Genomic DNA, 15004 nt, shown 5'->3' with positions numbered 1-15004 from the left:
AAGGAGGCAGTTAATACTGTTGAAGAATAAACTAAGATTTGAGCTTGTTTCTGGAAGATGGATGGATGTGAATGTTTGAAAGGAAAGGGAAGGGACTTCAGGACGGTAGGACCAGCAAAGCAAAGAACAAAAGTGAAACTTCTTAAGGCGCCTAAGGGAAATCTTCATGCAGGAAGGAGGGGTTGGACATACGACCAACAAGACATCTCTCCCAGAGTTAAATGCCTTCTTTATCCCCTCCACTTTTCTCCTCCTCAGCCCTGCCCAAAACTCAGTTTCTTGGCTGTGTCTAAGCAAAGCTTGGATGGCCATCTCCGAGACATGCTACAGATGGGACTTGATATTAACATAAAGTTGGACTAAGGATACTTAAAAGAAGGGAGGTATTTTTCCAACCCTGTGATTCTTTGAGGAGGCGGTGAACATCAGATGAAGGAGCTAGATTTCAGCCTCCATGCGGGTCACTGGCATAGAAGGATTGTTGTCAAGGCTATACACACTACAAGGCATGAATTACAGCATTTCCTCTCCCTTCCCACACACAATGTGATTAAAAAGAAGTTTGCATATGAAAGGCCCTAACTTATATGAGAGTAGGCACTTGCCTCTCTGAACCATTTTACCCACTTACGAGATTCAAATGACTTTCTTTCTATAACATGGTTCCAGTTCCAGACACATTTCTCTCCCAGGGGTGAGGAGGCCCTGCATGTGAGACTTCTAGGCCAATGAAATGTATGTAAAGCCAGGCCCCATGAACACTTTCTAATTAAAGTATTCTTTGAGGTGCATTAAAGACATGCAGAAGGGAACCCCTAAAGGCACAGGTCAAGAGCCTTCTTGCTCTGAGCCATTTCCCCACTACTTGGTTTGTGCAGGTTCTTCTCAATTTTTGATGATCTGTCTTTGTCATAAAAAGAGTGCTCATAGAGCACCACCTTAAGGGTGGAGGGTATAGTTCAGTGGTAGAGTGCATGCTTAGCATGCACGAGGCCCTGGTTTCAATCCTTAGGACCTCCTTTAAAAATAAATAAAATAAGTAAACCTAACGCCCCCCCACACACACACAAAGCACCATCTTAGAACTGTGAAATAGAGGAAAAGAGTAGGGTGACTCAAAGGACCATTGGATTTGAATGTACCTTTTTTGCCAATTTCAAGTCCTCTATCAAATCTTCTTCTCCTTGGGAAAGTTCAAAAATCGCCTGCAAGAAAAGATAAAACATGTTTACTGAACTCTGCTTTTGTTTATGAGACCAAATTCAAATGGTACTGATTCCAGTGCTCAATGTCCCATGCTTAGTTATTTCTTAAGGATTTTTAAAGGATTCTTGAAAAGTTAAACTAACCCAAAACAATTGCATCTAGTGGCTAAAACCTACAAAGAAAAAATCTTGCCAAACTTCTGTATTATATGCTTCTCTGTTTGTGGGAGAGAGTTTCCATATGTTTCCATTCCAACAAGTCATCTTTCATTTCCAGAATGATGCAGTTGAACAAGAGTGAACTATTTTAGGTAGCCATGGAGTCCATGTCTCTGCTGTGAGTGGCAGTCATTATAAATGATTCAGGGTCTGTTCTTAGTGATTCACAAGGAAGTGTTATTAATTGGGCCATCACAATTTGTCTTCCTTCTACTCAACAGAAGGTGAATCTCAACAGAAAGCTTTATTCTCATCAGCCACTTGTCTTGAGGCAGCATTGTAGGAAGAATCCAATATTTTACCACTCTAAATTTCTGGTGAAGTTATTTCATTCTAAATTACTTCTTGGCCCCACATTGTATAATAAATAAAATTATAGAAGCCGGCTGTGTGCAAGAGTATATAAATGGACCACTTCTAATTTGGCTCTATTAAGCCCTTGTAACTTAAGAGCTATGATGCACAGAACATTATTTCACTCTCATCTGAGAATCTAAACTGTTGTCAAACTTTACATTATTAAAGGACTATATGTTTGTGGTGAGAGTTGAGGGACTACTACATTTCTTTCAGACTAGAGGGAAGAAGTGAGCAGGCTTGGAGAACACCTCCATCCCTGGGCTTGGTGGAGAGCAGGACAATGAATGTGCTCCCTGGCAAAGCAGGCGGAGGCAGAACACTGCACTGGAGGCCAGTACCTGGTGGCCCAGGAAAGCTTTCATGTCATGCCCTCTTGGTACTTTATTTTAACGTTTTATTTTGAAATAACTCTAGATTGACATGAAAAGTTACAAACATAGTACAGAGAGGTCCTGAATATCCATTGCTCAACTTCCCCCAATGGTGGCATCTTATAAAACTATAGAGCATTATCAAAACTGGGACATGGATGGACACGACACAATTAACTAGTTTTACCTGGACTTACCTCAGATTTCCTTGTACATCTGTTTTGCCAGAGCTCAGTGTGGCCCCCAAGAGAGAAAAACCACAGAACCCCATACTAGGATGGATACACCACAGTCAGGTGTCTGTGGGGGGGGGTGGCACAGGGTCACTGTGAAGATAATGGGCTTTGGAGGTGGACAGGAGCTGGGTTCAAATTCCAGCTCTGTAACTTTGTAGGTGGATGACCTTGACTTTGCACTCACTGTGACTTAATAATCTCCTCATCTGCAGAATCAATCCTCCCCTCCTTCCTTTCCGCTATCAGAATGTACAAGTTATATATGCATACTATTAACACTTGGGAAAACACAGAAAAATATAAAGAGGAAAATTTTTAATGATCCACAATGCCATCTTGTTAACCATTGTTAAGATTTTGCCATATTGCTTCAAATGATTTTTTTCAGTGTACATGTTATTTTAAAAGCATTTATTTATTCTTTTTAATAGATAACACATTGACATTCAAAATTTTTAGTGTAGGAATGGGCACATGCTGGAAACCTCTCTCACCTCCTTCTTTCAGCCCCTCCCAGGAGGCAACAATGTTACCAGCTCCTTGTGTGTCCTTCCAGAAATATTTTATGTGTCTATAAGCAAATACATACAAACACACACACACATTTTTCCTTCTTTGTTTACATAAATGGTAGCATAATATACCACCCTACTTTGTGCCTTGCTTTATTCACTTAGTCATACATTCATACCAGCACTTCTTGTATTTCTACAGTTACAGAACTATGGACATTCATTACTTAACCAGGCTCTGGTAATAGATGTGCAGGCTCTTTCTGGCACTATTATAAACATTACAGGGATGAACAACCTTACACATGCATCTTTTCATCTGTGTACAAGTGCACCTGGCAGACAGATTCCTAGAAAAGAATTCCTGAGTCAAAAACCTATAAAGTTTTCAAGTACTCCTTTTGCCAACGTTGGTTCTCCACTAAAATAGATATTCCAAGGATTTCACTAGATGATGCAGCTTTGAAGTGCTTGGCACAGCCTGGCACATGACAGGTTCTCTACAAAGTAATATTAGCCTAGCCATCTAGGGCTACTGATACCGAAAATTTACAGGGAATGAAATTAACTACATTCCACAGTCAAGGTTTTCACAAAACTGAATCAAAGTTTCATAAATTGAGTATTTTAAAATATTTTAGAAGATGCCATTAAAATACAACTAGAGTGATTATTTCTGTGAGTTCCAGGATCCTAAATAGACACGTCTTGATTCATCTTCTTTGTAAATTCAGATTTTTCACATCAGTTTCTTTTAAAAGCCAGGCCACACCCACCCAGCTGGATGCTGGTTTGTCAGTTTCCTAGGAGGTGTGACATCCCCATTTGTCCTCCTCTATAAGGGCAACGAGGAACCGGTTTGGAGGCTGCGGTGTAGACCCCAGCTTGGCTCTCGCCTGCACTGCACCTTGTTCCAGACACACAACCATTCCATGGGTCCGGCCTACCTCCTGACGTTTGATTTCCTTGGACGTAAGCATCTGATTGACGCACACGTCGAAGGTCTCACTCCACAGCTTGCTGTCTCTTCGCTTCGTGCTCGATGGGGCGGCATTTCTGGACCAGGGCCGCGGGGCGAGGATGTCGGGCCGGCTCTCGCTGCGGAAGCTGATGGAGCGCTGAACAACGAGAAAAACAAACCGTCACGGGGGCAGCAGCAGGACCGGGTGGATCGCTTGAACAGCTTCCTGTCATGGACAGAACATAAATCAGACTTTTGCAAGAAAGAGAGGACAAGGCCCTGAGGCCTTTGGGAAGAAGCGCATTGTCTTGCATCTCCGTGCAAGGCAAGTTGGGCAAGGGGCCACTTTCACAGACGTGCTGGGAGTATCCTTTCTGCGAGACCTGGGTAACCAAGTGTACCACGGTGTTAAGAACACCACAGGTCAAACTCTTGTGCAAAGGTGACTCTCAGACAAGCGATGAGTTCTTTTTTTTTTTTCTTGCAGTGTATGCCTTCGCTCCTGAGAAGAGCAAAGGTGAAAAGTAGTGGATGTCCTTTATAATTAAAAAAAAAAAAAATCTAGCTAGTACTGCTACTCTCCTCCTTCTGGGAACACAGCCCACTGTCCTTGGGTATCCCATCTCATATAGTTTGGACGGTCTCCCCCTCCTCCACCCACGAGTTGACCAATTCGAGTACCCCAGCACCCTGGTTCAGAGCGGGGTAACTGATTCCCTGAAATTTGCTGTGTGATTCATGGGAGAAAGAGTGAAAGATTCTTTATTCCTTTGGGATTGTAAGCTCAAGAGATAACATAAGCAGGAATTTCTGGCAGCAACTCTCTGGTTACACAGAAGAGTCTGTCTGATACAGGACAGAATGAAAGATGAAGAGAGAGTCTGAGGGAAGGAAGGAGGGAAGCAGCAAGCTCTACCAACACTGTTTGAGTCCCTGGATATCAGTGTGCTTGAAGCCAGGAAGTGCCACTCTAAGATTAAGGGGCTAATACAGTCCCCTTACTGTTTATATTCACCTCAGTTGTCACTCGATGCCTGTCCTGAGTTATTTCCTTATTTTCCAAAGTCCTGGTAGACTCTGGGGTGGTCTGATCACCCAAAATCCTCCCCTATGGCTGAAATATGCTACCATAGTGCTTTCTCATGACAAATACAAATGATCAAGAAGAAAGCTGAGTGCCTTACCTTCAGCCTTTATCCTAGAAAAGTTCAACACACTTACTGGAAACGCCACCAAATCAATGAAGTATTGCTGTGCTCAGAAACCACATTCTTATTTACCAAGTGTTCCTTGCCATGGCTGTGGGCACAAGTCTATAGCTTTCAATGTGAAGTTTCACCTCCTCAGTTTGGCACAAAAGTCCTCTTGTAATCTGACCACAGACTATATATCCAAGATCACCTCCTGCCACTCACCTGTTAGCCCCCTTGTCTCCAGCCCTACTTGGCTACCTGCCATTCTCTTAATGTACCATGTTTTGCATTTTGCTGTGCTTCCTTCAAGCTGTCTTCTTTTCCCAGAATGCTTTTCTTTCATTGCTTAGTTGGTTAACTCCTAACTGTCCTTGGGATGTAACTCAAACACCTCCTCTAAGAAGCCTTTACCAATGTTCTCACTTTATCTCCGATATAGTGATGATCATATTTTATTATACTTATTATTATATTATACTTATTATTTACCTGCTTTGAACTATAAACGTCCCAAGGGCAGGAACTGATTTTGCATGTGACATAAGAGCCATCATCACTGACACAATGTAAGCTAGCTTCCTAATATTTTGAGATTCAACAATAAAACTCAAGAAAGTAAAGAAGGGGATGGTGGGACTAGCTCAGTGGTAGAGTGCATGCTTAGCATGCACGAAGTCCTGCTGGGTTCAACACCCTGAACTTACATTAAAAAAAAAAAAAAAGAAAGTAAGTAAAGAAAAAGTTAAGAGAACTATTCAACATAAAGGCATTGTTAAATAAGTTATAATTCATCTGCTTGATAAAATATTATCTAGCCATTAAGACAATTCTGATATAATTTGAACAGCTAAAAATCCCTTCTATGTAAGTTAAAATAAAATCAGGATTATAATCTGTATATGAGCACTGTTTACAATTATGAAAAAAAGGCACAGGAGCAAAGATACAAAGGGAATGCCACAAAATTCTATTGTTTTTGGCTGATGACATTATAGGTAATTTTTATCCTAGTTTACAAATTTTCATAATTCAAGAAAAATATGAATAAATGAAAAACGTAAAAAGAAACTGCCAAGGGGCTTTCAGTGTATTACCACAACCTACTGGAAGCAGGAAGCTAGCTCTATTTGCAAGTAGCAACCCAGCTCCTCAGGCTGGCAGAGACATCCATGAGCTCCTGGGCTCATTAATGAGCTCATGATCCCTGGACCAGGTCTGTGCTGGTTAAGAAAGTACTTGCTCCCAATCCAGTTCACTAATGGCATCTCGCAAATCCTTGTGATCTCTTGAAAACAGGCCCTTATAAACAGTGACCAGACTAATGCTTGCAGATCCCCCCAGCACTCAAAATCAATTAGCCACAGGCACGGAAAGGTCAAAACAAGCAAAGTGACTCATCCAGTAACTCGTTCATCTCAGTTTGCCGTTCTGATGCCAGCTGGGGCAGGAGTTAAAGAGCAGAAAGAGAGGAAAACACAAAAAAAGGAGACTCAAAATGAAAGACATTTTCCACTTTCACTTGAGAGACTCAACCGCCCTCTTTGTTACAGTTTCAGTCCCTGACCAACTTCAAACGTCTCCCTTCCCCACCACAAGTTTGAAAGTAATTTATGCTAACTTTAAATTTTCATACAACGGTATATAAAAATTAAGTACAAATCCCCTCATTTTCTCAAGTCCACTTCTTAGAAGTAACTGCTGTAAGTTTGTTCTAGATTGTTCTAAACCTTTTCTATGCATTTGCTAACATTCACAGAAAACAGGTTGTCTTTTTTGACTCATCATGTCTCTCCCTGTTGGTATATAAGACTCCCTCTCTAAAAAAATAATTTATAGCAACAATACTTCAGTTAAAAAAAGGTACTACAGGGGTATAGAATACTTATCATTTAAGTCAAAGTCAGTAAAAATGCCTTTTGAGAAATTAAATTAAGTTGTTACAAAGCCAAAGTAGAAACAATTGCTTTAAAATCCAGCTTGAAAATGTCACAGGAAAAAAAGGGAGTCAAAATATAAAATTGAGAAACCTTGAATATACTTTGTATTTGAAAGGACAAACCAGCATTCTGATTTGTAGCGCTTTTTGTATGCAGCCAAATTGGAGTGTCTTTTTGATCATAAAGAAATTCATTATTAAAGATAGAGGCGAATGAAAACATAATTTTAATTCACATTTTAAAGTGTGACATAGAAACAGACAAAAAGGATGCTACGGTTTAAAATAGAAGCAGGTACAATGGATGACATTTAGCATCCTACCTCCTGTAGTTACCTTTTACAATCAGATTTTTTAAAAAGTCTATTTCCTTGATAATTTTTGTTGCCACTTAAAATTGGGATTAAAATACTGCATGTAGAAAAATGTTCTATCCATCATATCTTGAGTTTACAGGTTAAAATTTATAATTTTATGCTCATAATAAGATCACTCTTATTTGGGGATTTAAAAGAATTTATGAAGGTGAAATTCACATAACATAAAATTGTCCACTTTTAAAGTGAATAAGTCAGTGGCCTTTAGTACATTCACAGTGTTGCACAACTACCACCTCTGTCTAGTTTGAAAACATTTCTATCATCCCAAAGTCACTCATTCTTTTTTTTTTTTACTGAGGTACAGTTGGTTTACAATATTATATTAGTTTCAGGTATATAACATAGTTATTCAAATATTTTATAGATTATACTCCATTTATAGGTATTATAAAACATTGGCTGTATTCCCTGTGCTGTACAATATATCCCTATAGCTTATTTATTTTATACATAGTAGTTTGTACTCATTTTTTTTAATGGCTACAGAGTTAGTATCCTGTGGTCCGGATGAACCACATGCATTTAATCAACCTCCAACTGATGGACATTAAAATCCTTTCCAGTGTCTGGCTATTACAACAAGTGCCTCGGTGAACATCTTTCATGTTTTTGTGCTGGTATTTCTGTAAGGCAGTTTCCTTGGTCTAAGAAATATCAATTTCTTAATGTTTGATGTGTACTGCCAAACTGACCTTCAAATAGTCTGTGCAACTTGAGAGTCTCCAGAAAAGTATATAATAGTCTCTTTTTCTACACTGTCATCAACAGGATATTATTATCAATCTGACAGGGAAAACACATACATCTTAATTTCAGTTTCATATTTTGAACATAAGATTGAACGTATTTTTGTTTTTATTGAAAAATTTCCCAGAGTTGGAGATTTTCTCCTGTTGCAGTTCGGAGGGAGAAAGAGAGAGGTGAGCTATACTAGGTGAGCTCTATCGCTAAGAATTACTGGTTTTGTGTTTCCTTAGTGATTTGTGGGCTTGGGTCCTAAGAGGGCAGGGACGGGGATGAAGTTCACCACGCTTAGCACTTCTGATGAGTTCTCTCCAACCCTCAGGACCACCCTGCAAGGTGGGAGTTTATTCCCATCTTACTGATGAGAAAACCGAAGCTCAGAGAGGCTAAGGTATTTGCCCAGCCAGGATTCAAACCTGGATCTGTTTGGCTCCAAAACCTGGGTTATTTCTATTAAGGGGACTGTACCTGCTGTTTACATGCAAATCATGCATTGTGGGGAGGTTTCAATGAGATGAGACCCAGCCATCTAGGAGCTCAAGTCTAGGTAAGAAGAGGGACTGCATTTGCTCAGTTTTAAGAATAATGACTGAGTGGCTCTTTGATCAAACTGCAGATTTATACTTTTAGTTAGGCTGGATTAAGACAAACATTTTGTGTTTCTAAAACTCCACCTAGAAAGGAGATGATGCTGAAAGGAAGAATCCCAAAGAAATAAAGAATGCCGGAGAGGTGTGTGGTCAGCAGCTGGCTGGCCCTGGGGACAGCTCACAGCCACCTAGGCCCAAGCCATGGGTGGGTGCTTACGACAGTGCTGACCACACACCATACCTACACCCCTCCCTATGCCCAATTAGATGAGAGGATTGGAGTTGGGGGAGGAGAAGGTGAGGACTGCTAGGAGGAAGAACCCAAAGAAGAGTGTGCCTCAAGAGAACAGAGAACAGCCCCTCCAGTGCCCCTGTCACTGCCCCACCTCTGCCTTATTTTTCTCTCTTTTCACATGTGCCATATGATAAAACTTACTGGTTTGTTTCTGACATGTCTGTTTCCTCCCAATAGAAGGTAAGCTCCTTAAAGGCAAGGATATCTGTCTGTTCTGTTCACTTATGGATTCATCAGAACTGGTACATAGTAGGACCTCAACAATTTTGCTTAATGAGTGAATGGCATGCTTGTATGTGCTGGGCTCTCTGAGGGGAGCTTTAGGGCCCTGCTGTGCCCAAAACGTGAGGATTCCTATGTCTATTATACAGATGAGGAAACTTGAGGCTCAGAGAAGGTAATGCTTTGGTGACGGTCATGCAGCTAATGAATGGTGCTCCAGAATTTAAACCCAAGTCAATGGTGAACTTGGGATGACAATCCATGTCTGGTCTATTTCAGCCCAACTCTTCCCCCACTGTTTCCATCCCTTGCAAAATTCTAACCAGTATCTTACACTACTACCCCTAGGGTGAGATTCAAACAGTAGTAGGATGCAGTGCCCAAATAGATGAGTTTCAGGTTATTTCTCAGTCTATGGCAGGGAATCTCAGCCTTGCCACCACTAACATTTTGGACCAGAATATTCGTTGTTGTGAGGGGAATTGTAGGATGTTTAACAGTATCTTTACCTCTAACCACTAGGTGCCAGTAGTGCCCTCACCCCAGTTGTGACAATCAACACATCTCCAGACATTGCTGAATGTCCTCTGGGGTGAGAAACACTGGTCCATGGTGACCAGGAGACACTCACCTCAAAGTGAGGGACTCAGCCTTGGGAGGGACTGCACACAAAACAGAAACATGTACACAGATCCCTCCTGGGTGTGGGGATCCGGGCCTGGAATGAAAAACGTTCCAGGACAAGCAAGAGTTTCCATGAGGGAACCTGGCCTAAGCAAATGAGTCAAAAACCCAAAGCTCATAATTGCTGGCAGCTAAAATAACAATGGCCATAGCAGGCATAGATACTGCAGATTTAGGGAGTGGGTGCTCGTGTTTTTGCCTGAGCTGGGTATGTGGAAAAGATGCTGCAGGTGGGAAAAGGGGGCCTCTTAACACGTGTCAGAGGAAATGTAAACCCAGCACGTTAGGCACGATGGAACAGATTTGATTTGTTAATGCTCCTGTTCAGCAGGGTACTCCCTTGTCCTTTTCCCAAAACAGAAGGTCTCTACAGCCAAAGATAACATGCTCCAATAAAGAGTTCAAGCCAGGGAAATTCTCTACACTTACTATTGCTATTTTGTAGCAGATGGCTTATTATTAAATGGATTGGAGGTTAGGGTGGGACTATAAGAGGAAAACATGTCTGTGTGTTGCTACTATAGTGGGTTAACCAGAAAGTACAGTGGTTATGGTGGGTGGGTGGGAAAATGTTCTCAAACAGCATCCTGGAGAAGTCTCTTGTAAAGCTTGATTAGAGCAATTAACTTAAATTAAGAAATAACCCTTTCCAGCTGTGTGGCCTCCATCACACTGGACCCTGCTGCTAAGCCTGATAGAGGCACTGGGCAGGCTCTCATATTTTGCCCCTTTTTAATAGATGAGAAATCCAAGTACCAGAGGATTAAGTGACTGGCACAAGGTAAGTGTAGGAATAGAACTGAGTCCAGTCTTTCAACTCCAAAACTCCAAAACATGGGTCAAGAATACAGGCTTTGGAGTAAAACAAACATGGCTTCAAGTCACCTCAATGGTTGAGGGACCTTGGAAGTCTCTTTGGGTCTTGGTTACTTTATCTGTAAAAGGGGCACAGTAATAAGCACCTTGCAAAGTTGTAGTGAGGATTAGATAAGATAAAGTGTATCAAGGGCTTAGCTGCGTGCCTGGTACATGATCCGTAGCAAATGGGTGTTACTTATCATTGTTATCATACCACTGACTGCACTGCTACCAGCAGTACTTCTTTACATATATCTTCATCTTTAGCAAACAGCAGACACATGTCTGAACTACTTGGACCAAATAGCTCCTTGTGGGACCTCCATCAAGATAACTTATAGGAGGAGAAAAACCTCAGCAGTAGAGTGTTGTTTATAAAAACAAAAGATCTGGGACTAGCCTAAAATGCCCAACAACAGAGATGAGCTCAATAAATTATAGGGTAACCATAAAATGGAATATCATGCACTTATTAAAAGCATCCTTTTGTGCTCACTTTGGCAGCACATATATTAAAACTGGAGCCATACAAGAGAAGATTAGCATGGCCCCTGGGCAAGGATGACATGCAAATTTGTGAAGCATTCTTTTTTAAGAAAACACTTTTCTTTTTCTTTTTTTTTCCCATCTATATGAGATGATGGATATTAACTTATTGTGGTAATCATTTCACAATATATGTAAGTCAAGTAATTATGCTGTACACTTTAAACTTACACAGTGCTGTATGTCAAGTATATTTCAAAGACACTGGGGAAAAACATTCTTTTTGAGAAATGCTTAATGTAATAGGAAAGTCCCACATGTAGAGTTAAGTAAGAGAAGAATGCTCCCTATTTAAAATTCAAAATGGTAACAGGGGTTACCCCTGAATGATGGGACTACGGATGATTTTTATTCTCATTTTCATACTCCTCTACATTTATTTACCAGATTTTCCATAATGAAGAGACATTAATGATGGAAAAACAAAATCAACAGACAAATATGTAAGTCCATGAACACCAAGTTAGAAGTAGTATTGTAAATATAAAATCACATATATAGAATCTGGTTCAGCTTAATGCACATTAAAAACATGGCAAAAGGCACTTGATCAATTCACAATCAATAAATGTCAAACTCAAACGACCTAGTGCAAGGACAAATCTTTCTGATGCTGGGAGAAATTCTGAGTAGAATGAATGAAAAGCTGGAGAAAATATTTGTTTCAGGTGAGGGGAAAATATTGTACAATTTGCTTAGAGCCAGTCCCAAATTAGGAAGCCTTCCAGAGGTTTGGGGAAGAAGCTCAACCATCTTTACTGGGCACCATAAAATGGCTTTTGCACGATAATGTTAATGGTAAAATATTCCACAAGCTGAAATGGAAATGACGACTCTCCCTACTGCACAGGCAAACAAAGACTAAGGAACAGCAGTGGGTAGGATGCTCCAGATTGGAAGTCTGGCCATTATTTTTAGACCCTGGCCAACTGCAGGCTTCATTATGACCAAGCTTACTTTTTCCAAAAGCCTACCTCAGGAGAGGCACTGTGAAACCTCACAGAATCCCAACTCCAGCATGTACCAGCTGTGTGACCCTGGGTACATTTTCAACCTTCAGGTTTTTCCCCTAGAAAGTGGTGATGAATCCTGCCCTGCAGAGTTCTGAATGAGGCCATGAACATCAAGTAGCTTGCACAGACCCTGGCTTGTTGTAAATACTCAATTAATGAAAGATGTTAGTACTAAATTTAAAATGACAAGATTTAAATGACAGTAGTCAACTATTACAATGGTCTAACTATTATTCCAGGAATAGCAAAGAACAGCAGGAAAGTCAGGAGTTCCTTTTGATGTGGAATACAGGTCACTTCTCAGCTACGTCTTTACTTTCTAGACAGGCAGTACAGTTTCTGGTTGCTTCTGCCAACACACATGCACACCCCTACTCCTTGAGCTCATCTCCACATCTGCCAAATAACTTAGGACCAAAGGCTTTTACCAGTAGTAGAGAGTGTGTGACCTTGGACCAAGGGGCGATGTCTAAGGCCTCTGAAGAAGAAAAGCATGGTTGGCAGCCCACGGAGACTGAGCACACAGGCTTGGGCACTCTTCCTACCTAGATTCTCAGAGCCAGATGGCATCAGTCTTCCCACACACTCTCCTCAAACCTGCCATTCCTTTCTCCCCTTCATCCTCATCATTGCTGAGCCATTCCAGGCCCAACACAAACCCTTTCACCCTTGCCCAAAGAGAGGGAGAAATGTGACTATGAGTTTAGAATTAGGATGTGAGAACACGGAGAAGTAATTCTGTCCAAGACAGATACACATCAAGAATAGAGGCCTAACACTAGTGATATCAAATACTTTTATTGTTTACACCCTTTGATTGGAATTCCACTTCTGGGAATATAATGTAAAGAAAGAAAAAATAAAGACATATACAAGATTTGTGATAAGGATGTTTATAACAGTGTTATCTATAATGGTGGAAAGGTGCAAACAATTTAAATGTTCAACAATTCAAGGGTGATTAAATAAACATACATCCTTTTGACAAAACACTATATGAACCCATTAAGAATCAGGATCATGAAAAATATTTAATGACATGAAAATATGTTTTAATATTATAAGGTTAGTTTATACTGTTAAGACAAAAGCAAGTTAAAAATAGTCTGATTATGATTTTTAAAATATGCATGCAAGTATATGGTAAAAGAAAAGATTGCCTGAGTATATACCTAAATGTTAACAGAAGTTTTTTGGTGATGGGGCAATGGGATTACAAGAACTTTTACTCCCATTTCTGTGCTTCTCTATATTTTTGAATTTTAAAAATGATGTTATGTAATCAGAAAAGAAAGCACAATAGAAGGTACTTTTTAAAAAAATAGGACAAGTGTCACCAAAAGACATTCAACACAGTTATTTAATAATATGAAAATATTTACAACCTAAATATTCACTAATAGGAGACTGGTTATATAAAATAAATCATATAAACGTATTGGAATAATACATACTCTGCCCACTAAGACTATATTTACTAAGAATAACTGTGATACAATACTTCCCTTAAGCCATAACAAAACTCTCAGCTAGCTAAATGACAATGGGAGGATGAAAATAAAAGAGACGAAACAAAATACACTGGGCAAAACGCGAAAAGAAAAGAAACGACAAAAATAAAATCCAAGGCAAAAAAAAATTAAAAGAAATAAACAGGGATATTTAATTGTAATGAAAGATACAGTTCCCCCAAGAGACTGTAAAAATGATGAAGAGAAAGCTTTATACCCTAACTGCACAGCTTGGAAATACGTAAAGCCAAGACCAATAGAAATGAAAGAGAAACTGTCCACAGTCCCCGGGGATGGGTGGGTGCTAAATCCAAATGTTAACAGATCACACAAAGATAAGGCTGGAGCTACTAGGAGTAACCCCAAACTAGGCTCAGTGTGTAAGTTTTATACATAGACCTAGAATAACACGGGAAGGAAATTATAAAATATTAACAGGGGTTGCTTTGATGTGAAATCTTCCTCTTTCCTCCTTTTTTGTATTTTTCCATAATGAACATATAGTCTTATAATGGAAAAGAAATCCAGTTCATGTTCAAAAAGAATGCAGGGCTCAATCCCAGCACAAGAAACACAGCATCCCTAGTGTGCCCAGGGCTCAGCTCAGAGCCTGCCAGCCGTGCACAGCCGGCTCAGCCAGCAACGGCCAAGGTAGCTCACCTTCTTCACTCCACGCAAGGAGCACACCAGGCCCCCTTTCAGAGCTGGGCAGGCCAGCGAGGGGATTTACAGGCCCAGAGGGAGCTACTCCACCAGCAGGGCTAACCTCCCTGGTCAGAGGCAGACAGAGCGCCACGCTGTTGGCTCTCCCTCTCGGACCTCCACAAACGCTGCCTTTGTGCCGGGGCCCAAGCTTTCCGTCCTCAGGGGGAACCGGGGACGCCAGAGAGAACAAGCCCTCCAGTGTCTTGTTGAACTGTCGCTACAAGGACCACTCACATTTGTGACTGAGTCCTTAACCTTTCTGGAGGAGGCTGCCAGCCCCGCGTTCTCCTGATATCCTCCCGGGCTAACCTGTGGCCTTCCGGGGAGCCTGGGGAAAGACTGCTAAGTGCTCAACTACTGATTAAAGCATCTCTTTGGAAAAAAGAAATAAATAAAGCATCTCTTTGGGCCTAAAGTCATCTGCCCTCCTATGATAAAAGGAACCCAACCTGAGAGACCTAGC

At 40.7% G+C, this 15004-nt stretch overlaps 1 protein-coding gene and 1 non-coding gene across 5 annotated transcripts in view; one reads left to right on the top strand and one right to left on the bottom strand.

Moving 5' to 3' along the window:
* Positions 1 to 15004, bottom strand: part of ARHGEF3 (Rho guanine nucleotide exchange factor 3) — a 281549-nt gene that overhangs the window by 19390 nt on the left and 247155 nt on the right. For all 4 annotated transcript variants that reach the window (XM_031470578.2, XM_031470579.2, XM_010980900.3 and 1 more), the window contains 2 exons: positions 3851 to 4021; positions 1143 to 1205 (listed from right to left, as the gene is read on the bottom strand). In XM_031470578.2, coding sequence (XP_031326438.1) covers positions 1143 to 1205; positions 3851 to 4021 — 234 coding nt within the window. The remainder of the gene's footprint in view (positions 1 to 1142; positions 1206 to 3850; positions 4022 to 15004) is intronic.
* Positions 11255 to 11359, top strand: LOC116158395 (U6 spliceosomal RNA). The gene has a single exon (XR_004142700.1). It is a non-coding gene; the product is annotated as a U6 spliceosomal RNA (small nuclear RNA).

This window comes from Camelus dromedarius, chromosome 17 (genome assembly GCF_036321535.1).
Source record: "Camelus dromedarius isolate mCamDro1 chromosome 17, mCamDro1.pat, whole genome shotgun sequence".
Classification (NCBI taxonomy): domain Eukaryota; kingdom Metazoa; phylum Chordata; class Mammalia; order Artiodactyla; family Camelidae; genus Camelus; species Camelus dromedarius.
The sequence above is the reverse complement of the archived record's forward strand: the minus strand, read 5'-3'. Positions and strand labels throughout refer to the sequence as shown.